The sequence below is a fragment of the Camelus dromedarius genome, chromosome 23, assembly GCF_036321535.1.
Source record: "Camelus dromedarius isolate mCamDro1 chromosome 23, mCamDro1.pat, whole genome shotgun sequence".
Classification (NCBI taxonomy): domain Eukaryota; kingdom Metazoa; phylum Chordata; class Mammalia; order Artiodactyla; family Camelidae; genus Camelus; species Camelus dromedarius.
In genome coordinates this window covers 24314628-24329374 of record NC_087458.1, presented here as the reverse complement: position 1 = coordinate 24329374, position 14747 = coordinate 24314628, and the positions used below count along the sequence as shown (strand labels likewise).

General features: G+C 36.0%; 1 protein-coding gene across 1 annotated transcript in view; it reads right to left on the bottom strand.

Moving 5' to 3' along the window:
* Window positions 1-490: 490 nt before the first annotated feature.
* Window positions 491-14747, bottom strand: part of SOAT1 (sterol O-acyltransferase 1) — a 58370-nt gene continuing 44113 nt past the window's right edge. Inside the window, exons 5-16 of the mRNA XM_010992904.3 lie at window positions 13908-13967; window positions 12893-13000; window positions 11780-12062; window positions 10986-11064; window positions 10328-10409; window positions 9972-10017; window positions 9067-9196; window positions 7319-7416; window positions 5996-6094; window positions 4834-4969; window positions 4094-4239; window positions 491-2471 (exon numbers count right to left, since the gene is read on the bottom strand). Coding sequence (XP_010991206.1) covers window positions 2415-2471; window positions 4094-4239; window positions 4834-4969; window positions 5996-6094; window positions 7319-7416; window positions 9067-9196; window positions 9972-10017; window positions 10328-10409; window positions 10986-11064; window positions 11780-12062; window positions 12893-13000; window positions 13908-13967 — 1324 coding nt within the window. The 3' untranslated portion in view covers window positions 491-2414. The remainder of the gene's footprint in view (window positions 2472-4093; window positions 4240-4833; window positions 4970-5995; window positions 6095-7318; window positions 7417-9066; window positions 9197-9971; window positions 10018-10327; window positions 10410-10985; window positions 11065-11779; window positions 12063-12892; window positions 13001-13907; window positions 13968-14747) is intronic.

The following is a 14747-nucleotide window of genomic DNA, read 5'->3' as shown; positions in this document are numbered from 1 at the left end:
CATCTAACAAATTTTCGACAAAGTCAGAGATCTTAGTTGTTCTCTTAGATAACACACCCAAACTAATGGTTATAAAAACTTTTGGTAATGGTCATGAATACTTTTTATTGGAAAGAAAATTTAAACTCATTAATCTTCAAAAGGAAAAAAGTGTATCATCCAGTAAATAAAAATAATTTCCACCCCTATTAGCAAAAGAGAAAAAAAATCAATAAATCTTTCTGGAACATATCAATAGGAAGTTTTAGTTTTAATTGACTTGTTTAAAGAGTGTAGGTAGTTACTTAAAAGAACGACTCTCGTTAAGCAGCGAGCAGTAAGACCAAGGCGATCAAACTAGCATCTTCCACAGAAAGGGGCTATTCCTTTAAGTGTTTCAGAAAATTTTTTAGGACGGTTTTATCATTCTAAAGAGTTGACAGTTACATACACATTATTTGTTGTCACTTAAAACTCCTGGGCAGAAAAAAAAAATCACTAATAAGCAAAAGAGAAGACAAAGAGGTTTTCTTGATCAGTCCAATAAATACAGTACTCAGAATCAGTACAGAGCAACGAAATCCTCCCAGTGAGACCGCACATTTACAGTACTTAACAGAAAATGTAGTAAACTTCAGAATTCCATTTGCTTACTCATAGCCCAATCTGTTTAGACCAGTCTGTTTTTCTCAGCTCACTCAATTTAAAATGTAGTTAAAAATTCAAGTGACTGATTCATTTTAATTTTTAATCAAAATGCCAGAAGTTACAAGCTATATTAAAGCAGGCTTATTTAGAGGTTATTCCATTGCAAGCACAATACCGCTGTACAAATAATTACTGTTTGGGGACACGGGGAAGTAGCTTTTTAAAAATAACCTTCTTCGAGGTACACTTTGGTCTGTTGAGTCTGGATCTGCCTACACTCAACTGGATGAAAAGTATGGAAAACAAAAAAGGTGACTAAGCTGGGTACTTGTGGTGCAAACTAAGTTGTGACTATGCAGGAACTCTACTTACCTTCTTGTGAGATTCAAACTGACTAAAACAATTTGCAAAAATTTCCCAAAACCTTCTGGATAGCAGGAGGGCTGCTAGAACACCAAGACAGCTTCTCAAGGTGACTGCTCCAAATAACAAAAATATTTTGGGTAATTCTTAAATCTCACTTCTATGTGTGGAAAGTTGAATATGGTGTCCAATATCCCTTCCAAAGCTCAATCTTGACAAATATAATCATACCTATACAAGCAACCAAAACCAGCCCTACACACCACACTGTATTAGCTATAGACATCTTATAACATGGGAACATCACACTTTATAAAGTACATTTTCTTGCAAATGATCACATATTAATTTGTTGCACCTAAAGTATACTACCATGAAAAGTATAATAATTGATCAAATGCAGAAGCCAGTTGCTGGATCTTTAATATTCAGTTTAATATTAATGGTGATTAATACTTAATGTTACAGACTTACTAGTCTGCAAAATAATTCAAATCAGTATTTATTAGACAATAAAATAACTATACCAAAGGTTACTTCTAAGTAACTTCAAAGAAGTTATTATCTTACAGTTTAATAAACAATAAAAAAGTTATCTTCCACACAAGTACCACAATAAAATAATTTAAACAAATGATTGATTCTGCAAGTTCTTTTAAAAAATTACTTCAAAAGGTATTAAGAGAAAATATTTTCCTTTGTCCTGTGCCACTTTTTTCTTTTTCCCCTCCTACTTCTGTTCCCCTCAATACATAATATTATGGATGCAAACTCAAGAATTCAAGGTCAAAGGGATAATTTTGCTTCACAAATACCATGACCTACACTGTACAACAAAAACAAGATAAAAGTTAAATAGAAGTGAACTAAATCCCACAAATTAGGATGTGTAACAAGATTATCTTTGGAAAAACAGGTATTTTTCTCTCTTTCTACTAGAAATAGCAAAACATTCCACATTATTTTCTTGCCCAACTGAATGGTTATTTAGCATACATTCCAACAGTGTACATGTCAAAATTTCTGAGTCAGAGGCATTTAAATGATTTCTTCATCAGTGTTTTGGCTAATTCAGTGGCCAAGAAAACATAATATTTAGTCTCTGATTAGATGGAGTTAAGAAACAAAACAGAATGTCTGAGATTTAAAGCCATTATGACCCAGCAAAAATCTGTTATTAAATCAACTGTAAGTCTCCCTTCTCCCAAAAAGGAAAAAATTAAGAATTGCTCAAGTGTACGAGCATCCAGTAAACTTCCAACAGCTCAGCTTCAGGTGACCTATGAATGGAGGGAGCTCTGTAAGCCTGCAGTGGTCCAAATGACATACGTGACTTCAGGAATGACTGGAAACAGATGCTGGCCCCAAATCAGGTAGAACATACTCAGTCTTCAGTGTCAAGGAAGGAAACAAAGTCCCAGCTTCTAAGACGTGTAGCGACAAGTCCAGGAATGGGGCTGGATATAATTCAGAAATGTGGGCTTCAAAGGGAAAAAAAAGAGTGGAAGGGTAGTTTACTTGTGTGCACTGTATGCATGAAATACGGGGTAGACAGGGGATGCTAATGTCACATACTGTACATCTCTAAAATGCCTCCTGGCACTTGAGTGACCTTTAAGCCAAAAGCAGCTCACTAATTCAAAAGATGCTCATCATTTTTATCTACAGCACAGATTTGATTTAGAAGCTTTACATGAAGCTCTGGAAGTCCAGTAAACTCTACAGAACTACACTGGACTCCTGATCAAATTTCAAATAGGCACTACTTTTTTCCTGTATCTTGCATTTTATTTTAGCACAGCCCTGCTTTTAGTAGCCCCAAATCTAAATGTGGTAGGTTATGGATGATAATATACATAAATCACTATACCACAAGGTTTTAAATTACTGAATTATCTAAATGCAGAGATGAAATACTACGAAAGTTCAGAAATAAAAAAGAGACTGGAGCAAGAATTTGAAAAAGCTTCATGGATGATGTTGCATCCAAACTGGATTCTGATAAAACAAAATCTGACAGGTGAAACCTGAGTGCAAAAGAGCAGGGTGACCAGAGACAGAGACAGAGTCCAGAGCAGTTGGTTCAAACGCACAAAGGGGATTCATAGGAAATAGGAGAGGGCGTCAGGGCAGCACAGCAAAATCAGGGTAGACCGTCGGGGAAGCTTTGGTTTGGGAGGGAAGCGGATTCATTTGATTGTGAGTATCTTCAGTTATAGGCACCTGTGAGAAATACCCAGGCAGATATATCAAGAAGGCATCCCCTCTTAAATATCTGGGGGCTATCCATAAGCAGCTGAAAGCTAAAGTGCTAAGAATGAGACTCTTATATGATTACAAAAAAAAAGAAACCACCACCAAAGAATCAAGAGAAATGGGATCCTAGGCATACAAGTCTAGCTGGACATTTTGACAGAGTTTGTTACTCTGGGAAGGAAGAGATAAAAGGTACTTGTTTGTGCGGGAGGGAATACCTCAAGTGGTAGGGTGCATGCTTAGCATGCATGAGACCTTGGGTCCAATCCCCTGTACCTCCATTAAAAGAAAATAGTTAATATTAATCCCCCACCCTCCCAAAAAAAAAAAGAAAAGAAAAAGCACTTAACATGGGTGCCAAACATTGAGAGCTTAATAAATATTGGCTATTAGCATCATATACTTCCATAAGCACAAAAAATATGTGAATAAGAATGTGTATCACATAACTGATTATTGATAAAGAAAAATTTTTAAAAAGATACATGTTTGGGGGTTTGGGGTGGATACACATGCCACTGGGAAAACCCTGGAGAAGACCAACACTATCGGGATACAGGAAAAATATTAGAAGGAGCTAACGAAAAATTAGTAAAAGAAAAAAAGAAAAGAAGAGAACTAAGAACTAGGAGAGTTCAATGGGAAGAAAACCAAAGAAAAGGGAAAGTTCAAGGACAGTGCAATAAGATCAGATAATAAGTTAATGCTTTTACCCCACATTTCCCTCCCCTTAACATTAATTCATCATAATCTCCACTACTCCCCTTCCCCCTAACGCTGCCCACTAACCCTCACAATCAGGGGACAAAAAGGTTACTTTTCTCCTCCAGCCCGACTGATGACTCACATTTTTCAGAGGACAGCGTTGACGTGCATACCACTCTTGAGAATAAAAGCACAGGATGACTCCGTGGCCCGTGAAAAGGGAAGCCCACATCAAAACGTTCCAAATTGGCCTTTTCCGACTATCGTTGACAAGGAAGTTGAAAGCCACTAAAGTCAGGAAGACAACAAAAAACATGTATCTTCATCAAAACAGAATCAGGCCTCAGGTATCTGTTCTAATCATTTAATTATCACAAACAGCACCAAGTGTGTACATACAAATTTTATTCTCGTCATTGCTCCTATAAATAAAAGTGAAGCTTCAGTGTTGAAATTTATTAATCAGTGATGATTTAGAAATTAGACAGTATTCAGAACAGGTGAAAATATACTTCATGGAATTCTTCATATTCTAATTTGTCCCTCTCCACTCCACCTGAAAATGGGTTAGTTTTTTCCAGGGGATGAACAGTGACAGAGCTTAAGAGTGGCAAAGTTATTTTTAGCTTTTATGAACTATCAGACCAGTGTTACCAATAGTCTTCAAGAGGTTATTTAGCTCATTTCAAAGTGTCAGCATCTTGCATCAGAGTTGCACATAACTATTCAAAAATTAGTGTTTTTACCACCTGATAAACAAACACTGCCTTGAAATGGTATTACTACTTACTGCCTAGTTTTCTACATTGATTTTAAAATTTTATTTTCTAAATTTATCTTTTAGCATAATATTCAGTACTCACGGCATGTCAAGATACTTACTTCCAAAGAACATGAAGAGCACGAAGAGCACAGGGTAGAAAAAGTTCAAGCAGAGAGCCAAGGCATACTCGTGCACGACGGCAGACACGGCAAAGACGGCCAGCATGGCGGCCGACCTGAACTTCTTAGTGAAAAACTAGAGTGAAAGGAAAATATTAAAAAGCAATTTTTAAAAAGTAAGTAACTAAGCATGAACGACATAAGACTTATAATCAACACAAACTAAAGACACCTGTTTAATTATATTCGTATTTGATTTTCTAAGTCTACTCCTTGGATTAATCTAAATGTGCTAAAATAACCACAAAACAGACAGCTTAAAAATCCTTTTTTTTTTTTTACTAAAATGAGGCATTTTCAAAACCATTAATGTTGGAAGATCGGGCATATTTTCAAAAACATTAACTTTTATCTGTAACTCACTATGGCTGACAAAACACAGTTTTCCTGTATCAATGGACACATCAAATTTCAACCTTTAGAGTAACAAACACCGCATGGTAGTTTGGGCGGGTACCATTTTACAGGCAACAAAACTAAGATTTAGTAACAACGGATTTGCCTCATCCATTAAGTAAAACTACACTTATAAATGAAAGAACATTCAAAGAGTAATCTGCAACACGCATTGTCCTGTAGCCAAATAGTGCCCTTAACAATTAAAACCCACAATCCAGAGTTAATCACCCATGAGACTCAACATTCCATTTCATCAGTTCAGAAACATTCTGCCCTAAAGAATGTCTCAAAGATATGTATCAATAATCTATACTATTATGCTGTACACCAGGAATTGACACATTGTAACTGACTATACATCAATAAAAAAATTAAGTAAATAAAAATAATCTATATTGGAGAGTTGTAAATCCATCAATAGGTGTCTTCTCCACTTCTAATAAAGGAACAAAAACAAAAAAAAAATGAAAAGATTCCAAAGGCATTCTTACTTTGTAATTATGTAAAATAAAACCCAGGGCAAAAGCATGGTATTAGTCTAAGTAACTATACAAACTGGTCTCAAAGCAGTTCCTTAGACATAAATGGCTCACAAGAGAACTGAAGACAACCAAGTATAACTTCTTGCAGCTGCATAATGTTAATACTTTCTGGAAAAGAATCTCTACTTCTAGAACAACATTAACTAAATCTTGCTACTTACCCAGAGAAAGTCTTTGTAAGCATAGTAATATAGCCAGTCATGGACGACCACATTCCAGGTCCTGTAATAGTTAGAGTAGGATGTGGAGTTCCACCAATCCTGAGGAAAAAGGCAAAGGTATAAAACCACATTTGCGGGAGGGTACAGCTCAGTGGTAGAGCACATGCTCAGCATGCACCAGGTCCTGGATTCAATCCCCAGGACCTCCACTAAAAAAATAAATAAACCTAATTATCTCCCACCCAAAATAAATAAAGTAAATTTAAATAAATAAAAGCATACATACACAGAACCAAAGCAAAAATCCCTGAATCTTCCCAAAGAACATACACATGTGACACTCAGAATGTGTCATGATAAATTGTTAGTCCATACACTGATGTAAGAAAAATCTTAAAAGGCATTTTGATCATTAGTGTTCAATGTGACATTAATTCTGTTGTATTAATCAAATAAGTTATGATGAAAGATACACAACATACAGAATTGTTAAGCCTAATGTTCATCAAAGTAACAACCAGTAAATCCCCCTTACCTTGCTAAAACAGAATGAGAGAATTCTAAGGTCACACAGACTTAGCCTGATAACCCTTAAGAGCTGTTTGCTGGTATCATGAACAGCAAAATTTTAAGTTGTACAAGGAGTGATATGATGGCTGACTCCAATATATGTATATCCTGTTTCCTACTTTAAGATCAGACCAATGGAATAAGACATCTAAAATCTGCAACCCACACTACTTCTCTGAGAAAGGAGGGGTAGGCTTGGAGTGTTACCAAAACATCAACAAACAAACAAAATTCTAGAGGGCTTGAGGTAGGATTACAGAACACTTATGAACCACTCTCTGGTCCAGAACTTAATTCCAACTTTGGAAGTGTAAGAATACTATTTTAAGAAGAATTAATACCTTTCAAAATAAAGGAGGGAAAAGTTATTTCCTTCATGAACTGTTCAACAATCTTAAATAGCGTAATTTGCTGAGATCACTCCTACAGCACCACGCAGCCAATTTTAAATGAGTAAAAAGTCAGCAACGTCTCAGAATGCTCTCTAGACACATGCCTTCCTACATAATCACCAACACAGGATCCAGCAGGAACCAAACGTGGTACTAAGGGAGCAGATACTAAAGGCAGAAAAAAAGACAAGACTATGCCAACTACATCAGTAACAGAATTTCAGAATTAATATTGATAAAACCTATAGAAAAAAATTATTCCACATTTATTTTAAAAAAGCTAGTAGCCAGTAACACTCAGATGCTTAACAATTAGGACACAAACAAAATGAAAAGAAAGCTGAGTCCAAGTACACATTACCTTATAAAACATCCTGTCACCAAAGCGTAACATCTCAGCAAAGGCATTGAGCCAGCAGTGCAAAAAGGCAAAAAAAATAAGGAGCTGTATCAGCACACCTAAACATAAGATGAATAATATTAAGTCTTTCCAAACAGCTTACGTACCAATCGGTTAATTATGTCATCATTTACTTAGCTAGAATTATTTTGTAAAATTAAGAGTTATTATTCTAGCTTACCCATCTCAGAAATGATATGGTGGTTTTTGAAAGTTAATTCTCTTAATAAAGGAATAATTTCCTCCCAAATGGGTTTTATAGATGACCAGTGACCCAGACTGTTTTTAACAGAAATGCGTAGATGTATGGCTTAATTTGTAAAAGTCCCTTAAAATCTGGCCCCCACGCATTCCTCTACACCAGCCGTTTAAAACGGGGAGATTTTGTCCCCAGGAGACAGCTGGCAATTCTGGACACATTTTTGGTTGTCATCATTCAAGGGGTGGGCCATGTGTTATGGTATGTAGTTGTCAGAAGCCAGGATGGAGCTAATATCCTACAATGCACAAGACAGCCTCCCAAGACAAAAAATTATCCAGCCCAAAATGTCGATAGTGACAAGGTTAACATCTCTGCCTCTACCCCCAGGGTTGTAAACATCTCCACAACTGGACTTCTGTCCTTCTGAAATACTCCAGGCCTTTGAATCCATCCCACTATCTGGAAGAAACCTTCCACCACCACTCTGCCAGGCAAACCTATCTATTTCTCAATACCCCCTGTTAAATGTCAAGCCAATATGAGACAAAGTTCATCAGCATTTTAATATATATTACATTACACTGTATAGTATCCATTTACATGCCCATCCCTTTCATTCACTTGTTTATTCAAAAAATATTTATAGAGTCTACGATGTAGAGAGACTGTGACTGGCTGACTGGCTAGAAGACACAGTCCTTAATCTTACGATATTTGTAGACTACTGAGGAAGACATACGTATGTAACACATACCCTATCACAGGGACAGAGAAAAGAATTTACTGGAGTAAATCTTGGGGAAGCAAACCAAAGAGGATCACTAGAAGAAATCTGTGAGAGAAGGAAAGGAAGAGAGAACCTGATGATAGAAACAATACCAACATTTAATAGACAGACACAAGAGAACAAGTAAACTATAAATACAACTAAACTGCAAGCTTCCAGAGAATAAAGAGTACGTATGTCTGGTTCAATGCCGTGTCCCCAGCACCTGGCATGTAACAGATAACCATATATCTCTAGAAAAAAACAGTGGAATGAATGAAGACAGGAGACTGGGTATGGCCAGAAAGACAGAATAGGAGAGTGACTAGAGAGATTTCAAACTGGTCGACAGCACCCAACGTTTCATGGAGATTAAATAAAATAAGGGCTAAACCAACTGCTGGAGATTAGGGATTTTAATAAAGGTCATTTCAGTGACTTGGTAGAATCAGAAGCAAGATTATAGTGACTGTATAGTGAATGGGAAGATAAGCAAAAATATGGACTATCCACAGTCAGAGAAAGCAAAATATGAGTGAAAGTCAGAAGACAAATGGAAAGACTGGCCAGAGACTGGAAGTACGCTTCCTTTGTGAGACAAATGGAAAGAGGTCACAGGCGGTATAGATGTGTAGATGAGTTTACAGTGAAAAGCAGGTAAATCAAAGGTGCTCACACACAACAGCTTTCTGTTTTCCGTGCAACTTTACGAATGGCCAAATGAACCAGTACCCACGTTACCTGGCAAGATGGAGTTAAATACACATAAGACCAGAACACGGGCGCTGAAGGGCTCCTCTTTGATATTCCGAAACAAGGGGCCACAGAGCCTTTTGAAGATGTAGTACACGTAAAAAAGGCATCCCAAAAACTGAAACATGATAAAGACAATTATAATAATGATGGCTTGACAAGGAAAGATGGAGAGTGATTTCTTTCCTTCAAAAGAAGATACATATGTGACCCCAAAACTAATGTTTACACATATATATTCCATTTAACATTAGTCTGTAAGGTTGCCAAACTGGACTCTTTCAAAGATAGTACTCAAGCCTCATTTCTACCACACCTGTTCCCGACCCTTTACCAAATAGCATTTTTGAAAAATCAGACTCTGGAACCTACTTTTCCAGCCACATGAAACCCTTAACAAAAGAACCTATTTCATAAATAGGTATTTGATTAACACAAGATTTTTCAGTAGGAACTTCTGTGGTATATGATCCCATTAAGGGGTTGGGGAACTGTCAGACCATACCCCCACAGACATACATCCAAAAATGGAATAAAAAACAGAAAGGGAGGAGGAAATTAACCTAGATGCATAATGAAGTAACCAAATGGAATGACTTTAATTAAAACAAATTCTTTTGTTGTAGAAAATTACTTTTGATGTTGGCAAAACAAATACCAGTTACTGTACTGAGAATAGTTTACTGAAGAAGACTTCAGTAAGAGTTTTAGAGCTCCCACTAGACATGAATTTACCAACACTTTAAATATATTAAATTATTCTTTTTTTAAACATTTTTTATTGATTTATAGTCATTTTTTTTTACAATGTTGCATCATAAATTATTCTTACTATATTCAGATCCCCATTTCCCACCAACAAACCTCAGGCAGTTAAAAAAAAAAAAATTTACCTGTGCAAACTGCATAGCCACATAACCCCATCTTACACTGGGAGTCCTAAAAAGGAAGAAACAAAGTAACTTTTCTAAATAAAGTAAATAAATGAACTTAAAAAAAATCCTCACAATATTTTCCCACACAGAACATCTTTTTTGACATAGGAAATATCTGTATAATTCTGCCTCAAATTGCTGTAATCAAATCGTATTGCTGGAATCACCATTTGGGGTTTCCCGTGCCAGCAAGAAAGTTAAAACCCATTCGATGTGCTCTGCAGCCCTACAGAAAACAGCCCCCATCTACCCACCCCGCCTCGCGCCCACCGCTTTCCTGGTGCTCCCCCATTTCTACTGGCCAGTGCCGTTACCTGGGATAGTTGTCACGGTAGATGAGTGTAGGAGCAAACAAGAAATATAAGTACTGGTTGACTGTAGGTATTGGAACAGTGCCTGGAAAAGGAAAACTACACTTAGACTGGAGGCTCTTCAGTCCCTTTCAGCAAAACTGAAAGGGGAAAATAAGCACAGAATAGGGACGACAAAAAACTAGCTCTCTTAGCTCGTGTTGCTTCTTCCTGATCTCCCCAAATGATGGCTTCTTATTCTTATATTAACCAAATGTTACCAATCCCTCTAAACTAACTTATTCCTGTGACTTAGAGATAACTTCTGGAGTTTGAAGCAACAATTCTAGAAGCTGTAAGCACATGGGGTGTGATGAGTCTATTAACATTCTATAAACATTATGCAAAGTTGCAAGTCTAATGAGCAATGTTTTTAAACTGTGGGTACAAAGGTAAAACAGGAATAATCAGGAAATAGAGTCTTCTAAAATCAATACAAATCCTATATATAAATATATATAAATATTTTTCCCCTTCCAACAGGTTGATTGGTTTTTTTTTCAAGTTCTATATATTTAAAATCAAACATAATGTTTACAGAAGGTAATATGCCATCCTAGTAAAAACACCAAAGGTTAAGATACCCTAATGAACAATCCTTTGACTTAATGGAATCACATACTTGATTTCTCCTTGGCTGAATTTAGTACCCGAGGCACATTCTCTCTGACAAACGAATAGGTCTTCATTATCAAACGAATCTACAAAGAAGGAAGGGGAAAGTGAATTTTCTATCACTGTCTTGTCTCCTACAAGCAACTGCAAAACAGCACTAGATTATAATTACATAAAGAACTTCCTAATTTTGTATACACCAACTCAAACCCACTTTTATGGAATAAAGCAAATGAAAAACAAATTCTATAAAGAACATGTTATTATGCAAATTATTTTGCATCTAACAGCACCATCTATTACAGGTATATTACAAATTAAGAAATTAAAAGCCTGTTCAAAGAAAGTCATTCTTTCCATCAGTCCAACAGAGCATTACAGACAGCCAATGTAAGTCAGAAAATTCTGAAGGACATATAAACAAATCTTTTAGATGGTTCTATGATGGTTATATGACAAAACAATGAATCTGACACTTCAAAAGTGGAGTTTTTAATTACAAATATACTTAGAATATAGACGGCTTCTTCAAAAAGTATTCAAGAACAAAACCTGAATTCATCAAGAAAGGCTCAATATTACTTATTTCAATTATCAAGAACCAGAAAACACTGAAGCTAGAACAAATCTTTAAGCGATGAGATGATCTAGTCTAACACTTTAATTTTACAGATAATAGCACAAAGAACCAAATATGAAAACTTATCCAATATAACAAAAAATAACATCTTCTACTACCACCACCACCACCTCCTAGCTAACTAAGCATGGCACTGCACTGCGCAACACTCAAAATCTTACCTGTTCAAGTATAATAATGCACCGGGAAGCTGGTGGCAGTGTATATGCTAGCACAACATAAGGTGGTCCAAAACCTAACACTACAGTCTGGAAGACCACAAAAAGGAAGCAATATAAGAGAGAATAGACCACTGGATGAGAACTCCTGTGATACCCTCTGGCCCAGCGTTGAAACAGGAAATAGGGAACTGAAAGTGTACATAAGAACATGGTGCACCATGTCCATATAACAACGGGAAATTTGCCAAAAGCGTAAGACATGAGATTGAAATCAAGCACCAGCCTGGGGAGAAAAAGCACACAGAAAAAACACAGAAATAAATTTTTAATATGCATTGATTGATCAAATTAAAAACTTTAAGACCCAAACCCCTCAACTTTAGGAAACCCCACAACACTAATACACTATGCTCCTAAGCCTCTGCTCTATAACTTACCTATTTTCTAAGAGCCCTAAGATAATATGGTCCCTGAACACAAGACATCTAAAATAACCTAAAATAATAAGGGTTTGAACTTCTTAAAGATTAGATTCTCACATTAATACATTTTAAGCTCTAAACATTCTATGGCAAAGTTAATATTTAAAATATTCAAATAGCGATCACCGTTACATAGAAAAGATGATTTTTCAGAAGAAAGTAGTACAATTCAAGAATCCAATAAATTATTATATCATTAGCTCAAATTTTAGTTCACTAATAAAGCACATAATTAAATGTATGATTATCTGTCATTTTATTTGATTTTTATATTAAAAAAATCCCATTTTTCAATGTTAAATTCCAATAAGCTAATTTTTCCAAGAAACAACCTAAAATGCATACCATGGTAGAAACTGGTAAGTCCTATACGCAAAATTCTCTCACTAAGGAAGCTAGAAACCATTAATATGGTGTATTAAAACAGACCATTTTAAAAATAAAACTAATAAACTTTTAACATTTTTCTTAGTTGTACTTTTCAGAAGAGAGAAATCTCACCCTCAAGTCAGCTGCTCTGGGATTTTCTGAAGCAACTGTAACCAAATCATCTTTTACCAGAATTTAAATACAGTGAAAACTCTGAATACTCCACGCATCAACTAAGCAAACATCCTTTTTCTTGTCTTACCTTCCTTCATCAATGTAATCTACCACAAGTGTGCTGAGGATGAAGAGAATGAAGAGGGCAATGAACATGTGATATATTGTTCTGATATGGTCCACCTCAAACAGCTCACTGTAAATGTAGTTCAAATAAAAATTACTCAATATTTAATTTTTAAAACACCACATATTAAAGACTTTAAAGCAGTACAGAAGATCCTTAATCCACCCTCCAAAAACATCTCAAACAGTAATCACAGAATATTACTAATGAATGTCAGTATTCTAATAAATGAATGAGTAAATAAATAAATGATCTACTCAGAGAGCATTTCCAAAGAAATATTCATTACCTACTCAAAATGCGCCTTTTATTTTCACTTCACAAATGAGCTTGCCACAATTAATTTATATTGCTTATTTTCCCCCCATAAAATCCACACAATCAAGTCCTAAAATAAGCAAATCTGAGAAAACGATCACGTCTCTAAGCCGGCTAGCCAAAGAAGAGATGAAAAAATTTTATCAAGAAGGCAGCAACACCAGAATTCTCTCAAAGTAGTTTACCTCATTAGAAAACTTTTGTTCTAGCTCTTTGGGTAACCAGTTCTCTGCAGCACAACTTCAAGGAATTTATCAGAAGACCAATAATCATTCTTATCTCTAACTCCTTTGAAATTAGATACAGAACCAGAAGACCAGAAAGAAGGAGCAAGAGATGGCAAATGCACAAAGAGAAATATCAAAACTAAGAATTATATGAATACAGAACAAGGTCATTTAACATTCATAGATTATGCAATGATTCTAACCGTCAGAACAGCTTGAGGGGGGAGGGCATAGCTCAGTGGCAGAGTGAATACCTAGCATGTACAAGGTCCTAGGTCCAATCCCCAGTACAGACATTAAAAAAATAAATAAGCCTAACTACCTACCCCACACAAAAATTTTTTTTAATTAAAAATAAGTAAAATTTTTAAGAATAGTTTGATTTTTTAAATTCAAACTAATAGTTAACGAAAGCAACCAAAAATACTCACTCTAAGAGAGATCGCCTGATAACAAAAATCTTTCCATGTTCTGGACGCGCTCTCTGATCTCTGAGAAGAATCAAGATGTGAAAACAAAATATAAGTCAAGCATTACAAGAAATTTAAATCTATGGATAAGACAAGGAATATTACCAACTACAGCTTGTAATATAATTAACTGCCTTCTCACTATGCTCCAGGTCCTGTGTTAAGGGTTTTAAGCATGTTATCTCATCTACTCCTTCTGAACAATGCTGAGGTAGGATGAGCAGCATTCAAAGAGCCCCCATACATCAGTCCCCATGGAAATGCATTCCTGACATCACAGGCATCATGACAACCACTCTTTCTTCTCCTAAACATTCCTAAGGTCATAAACAAGCCTCCAACCATTCCTTTACTCCAGTTCACATAGTGTTACTGATCTAGCCTCCAAACTGCACTGACGTTTACGACGCCCTCCCCTGAGGGCTTCCAACAATCCCCAAGAGCCTCCTATCTAAAGACTGACTCCAGTTACTAAAATCTCACATTTTAACATCTAACATTATCAATTTCTTTATGGCTTTCTGCAGTACCACTAGCCCTTCTGCTGACTATTCTGGTCAAAACTGTCCTCCAGAATAGGAGAGATGCTCTGGATGACTGGCCAGTTTAAAAAAAACATAATTCTAATTGTACTGTATTTTCTTGCAAGTATTGTATAGGGTACAACAGAGAGGCGGTTTAATGATACAGTGAAAAAGCACACGCTCTGGAGCCAGACTGTGGGTTCAAATCCCCACAGTGTCATCTTGGGCAACATATAACTGCTCTGTGCTTCAGTTTCCTGATCTATAATATGTAGAC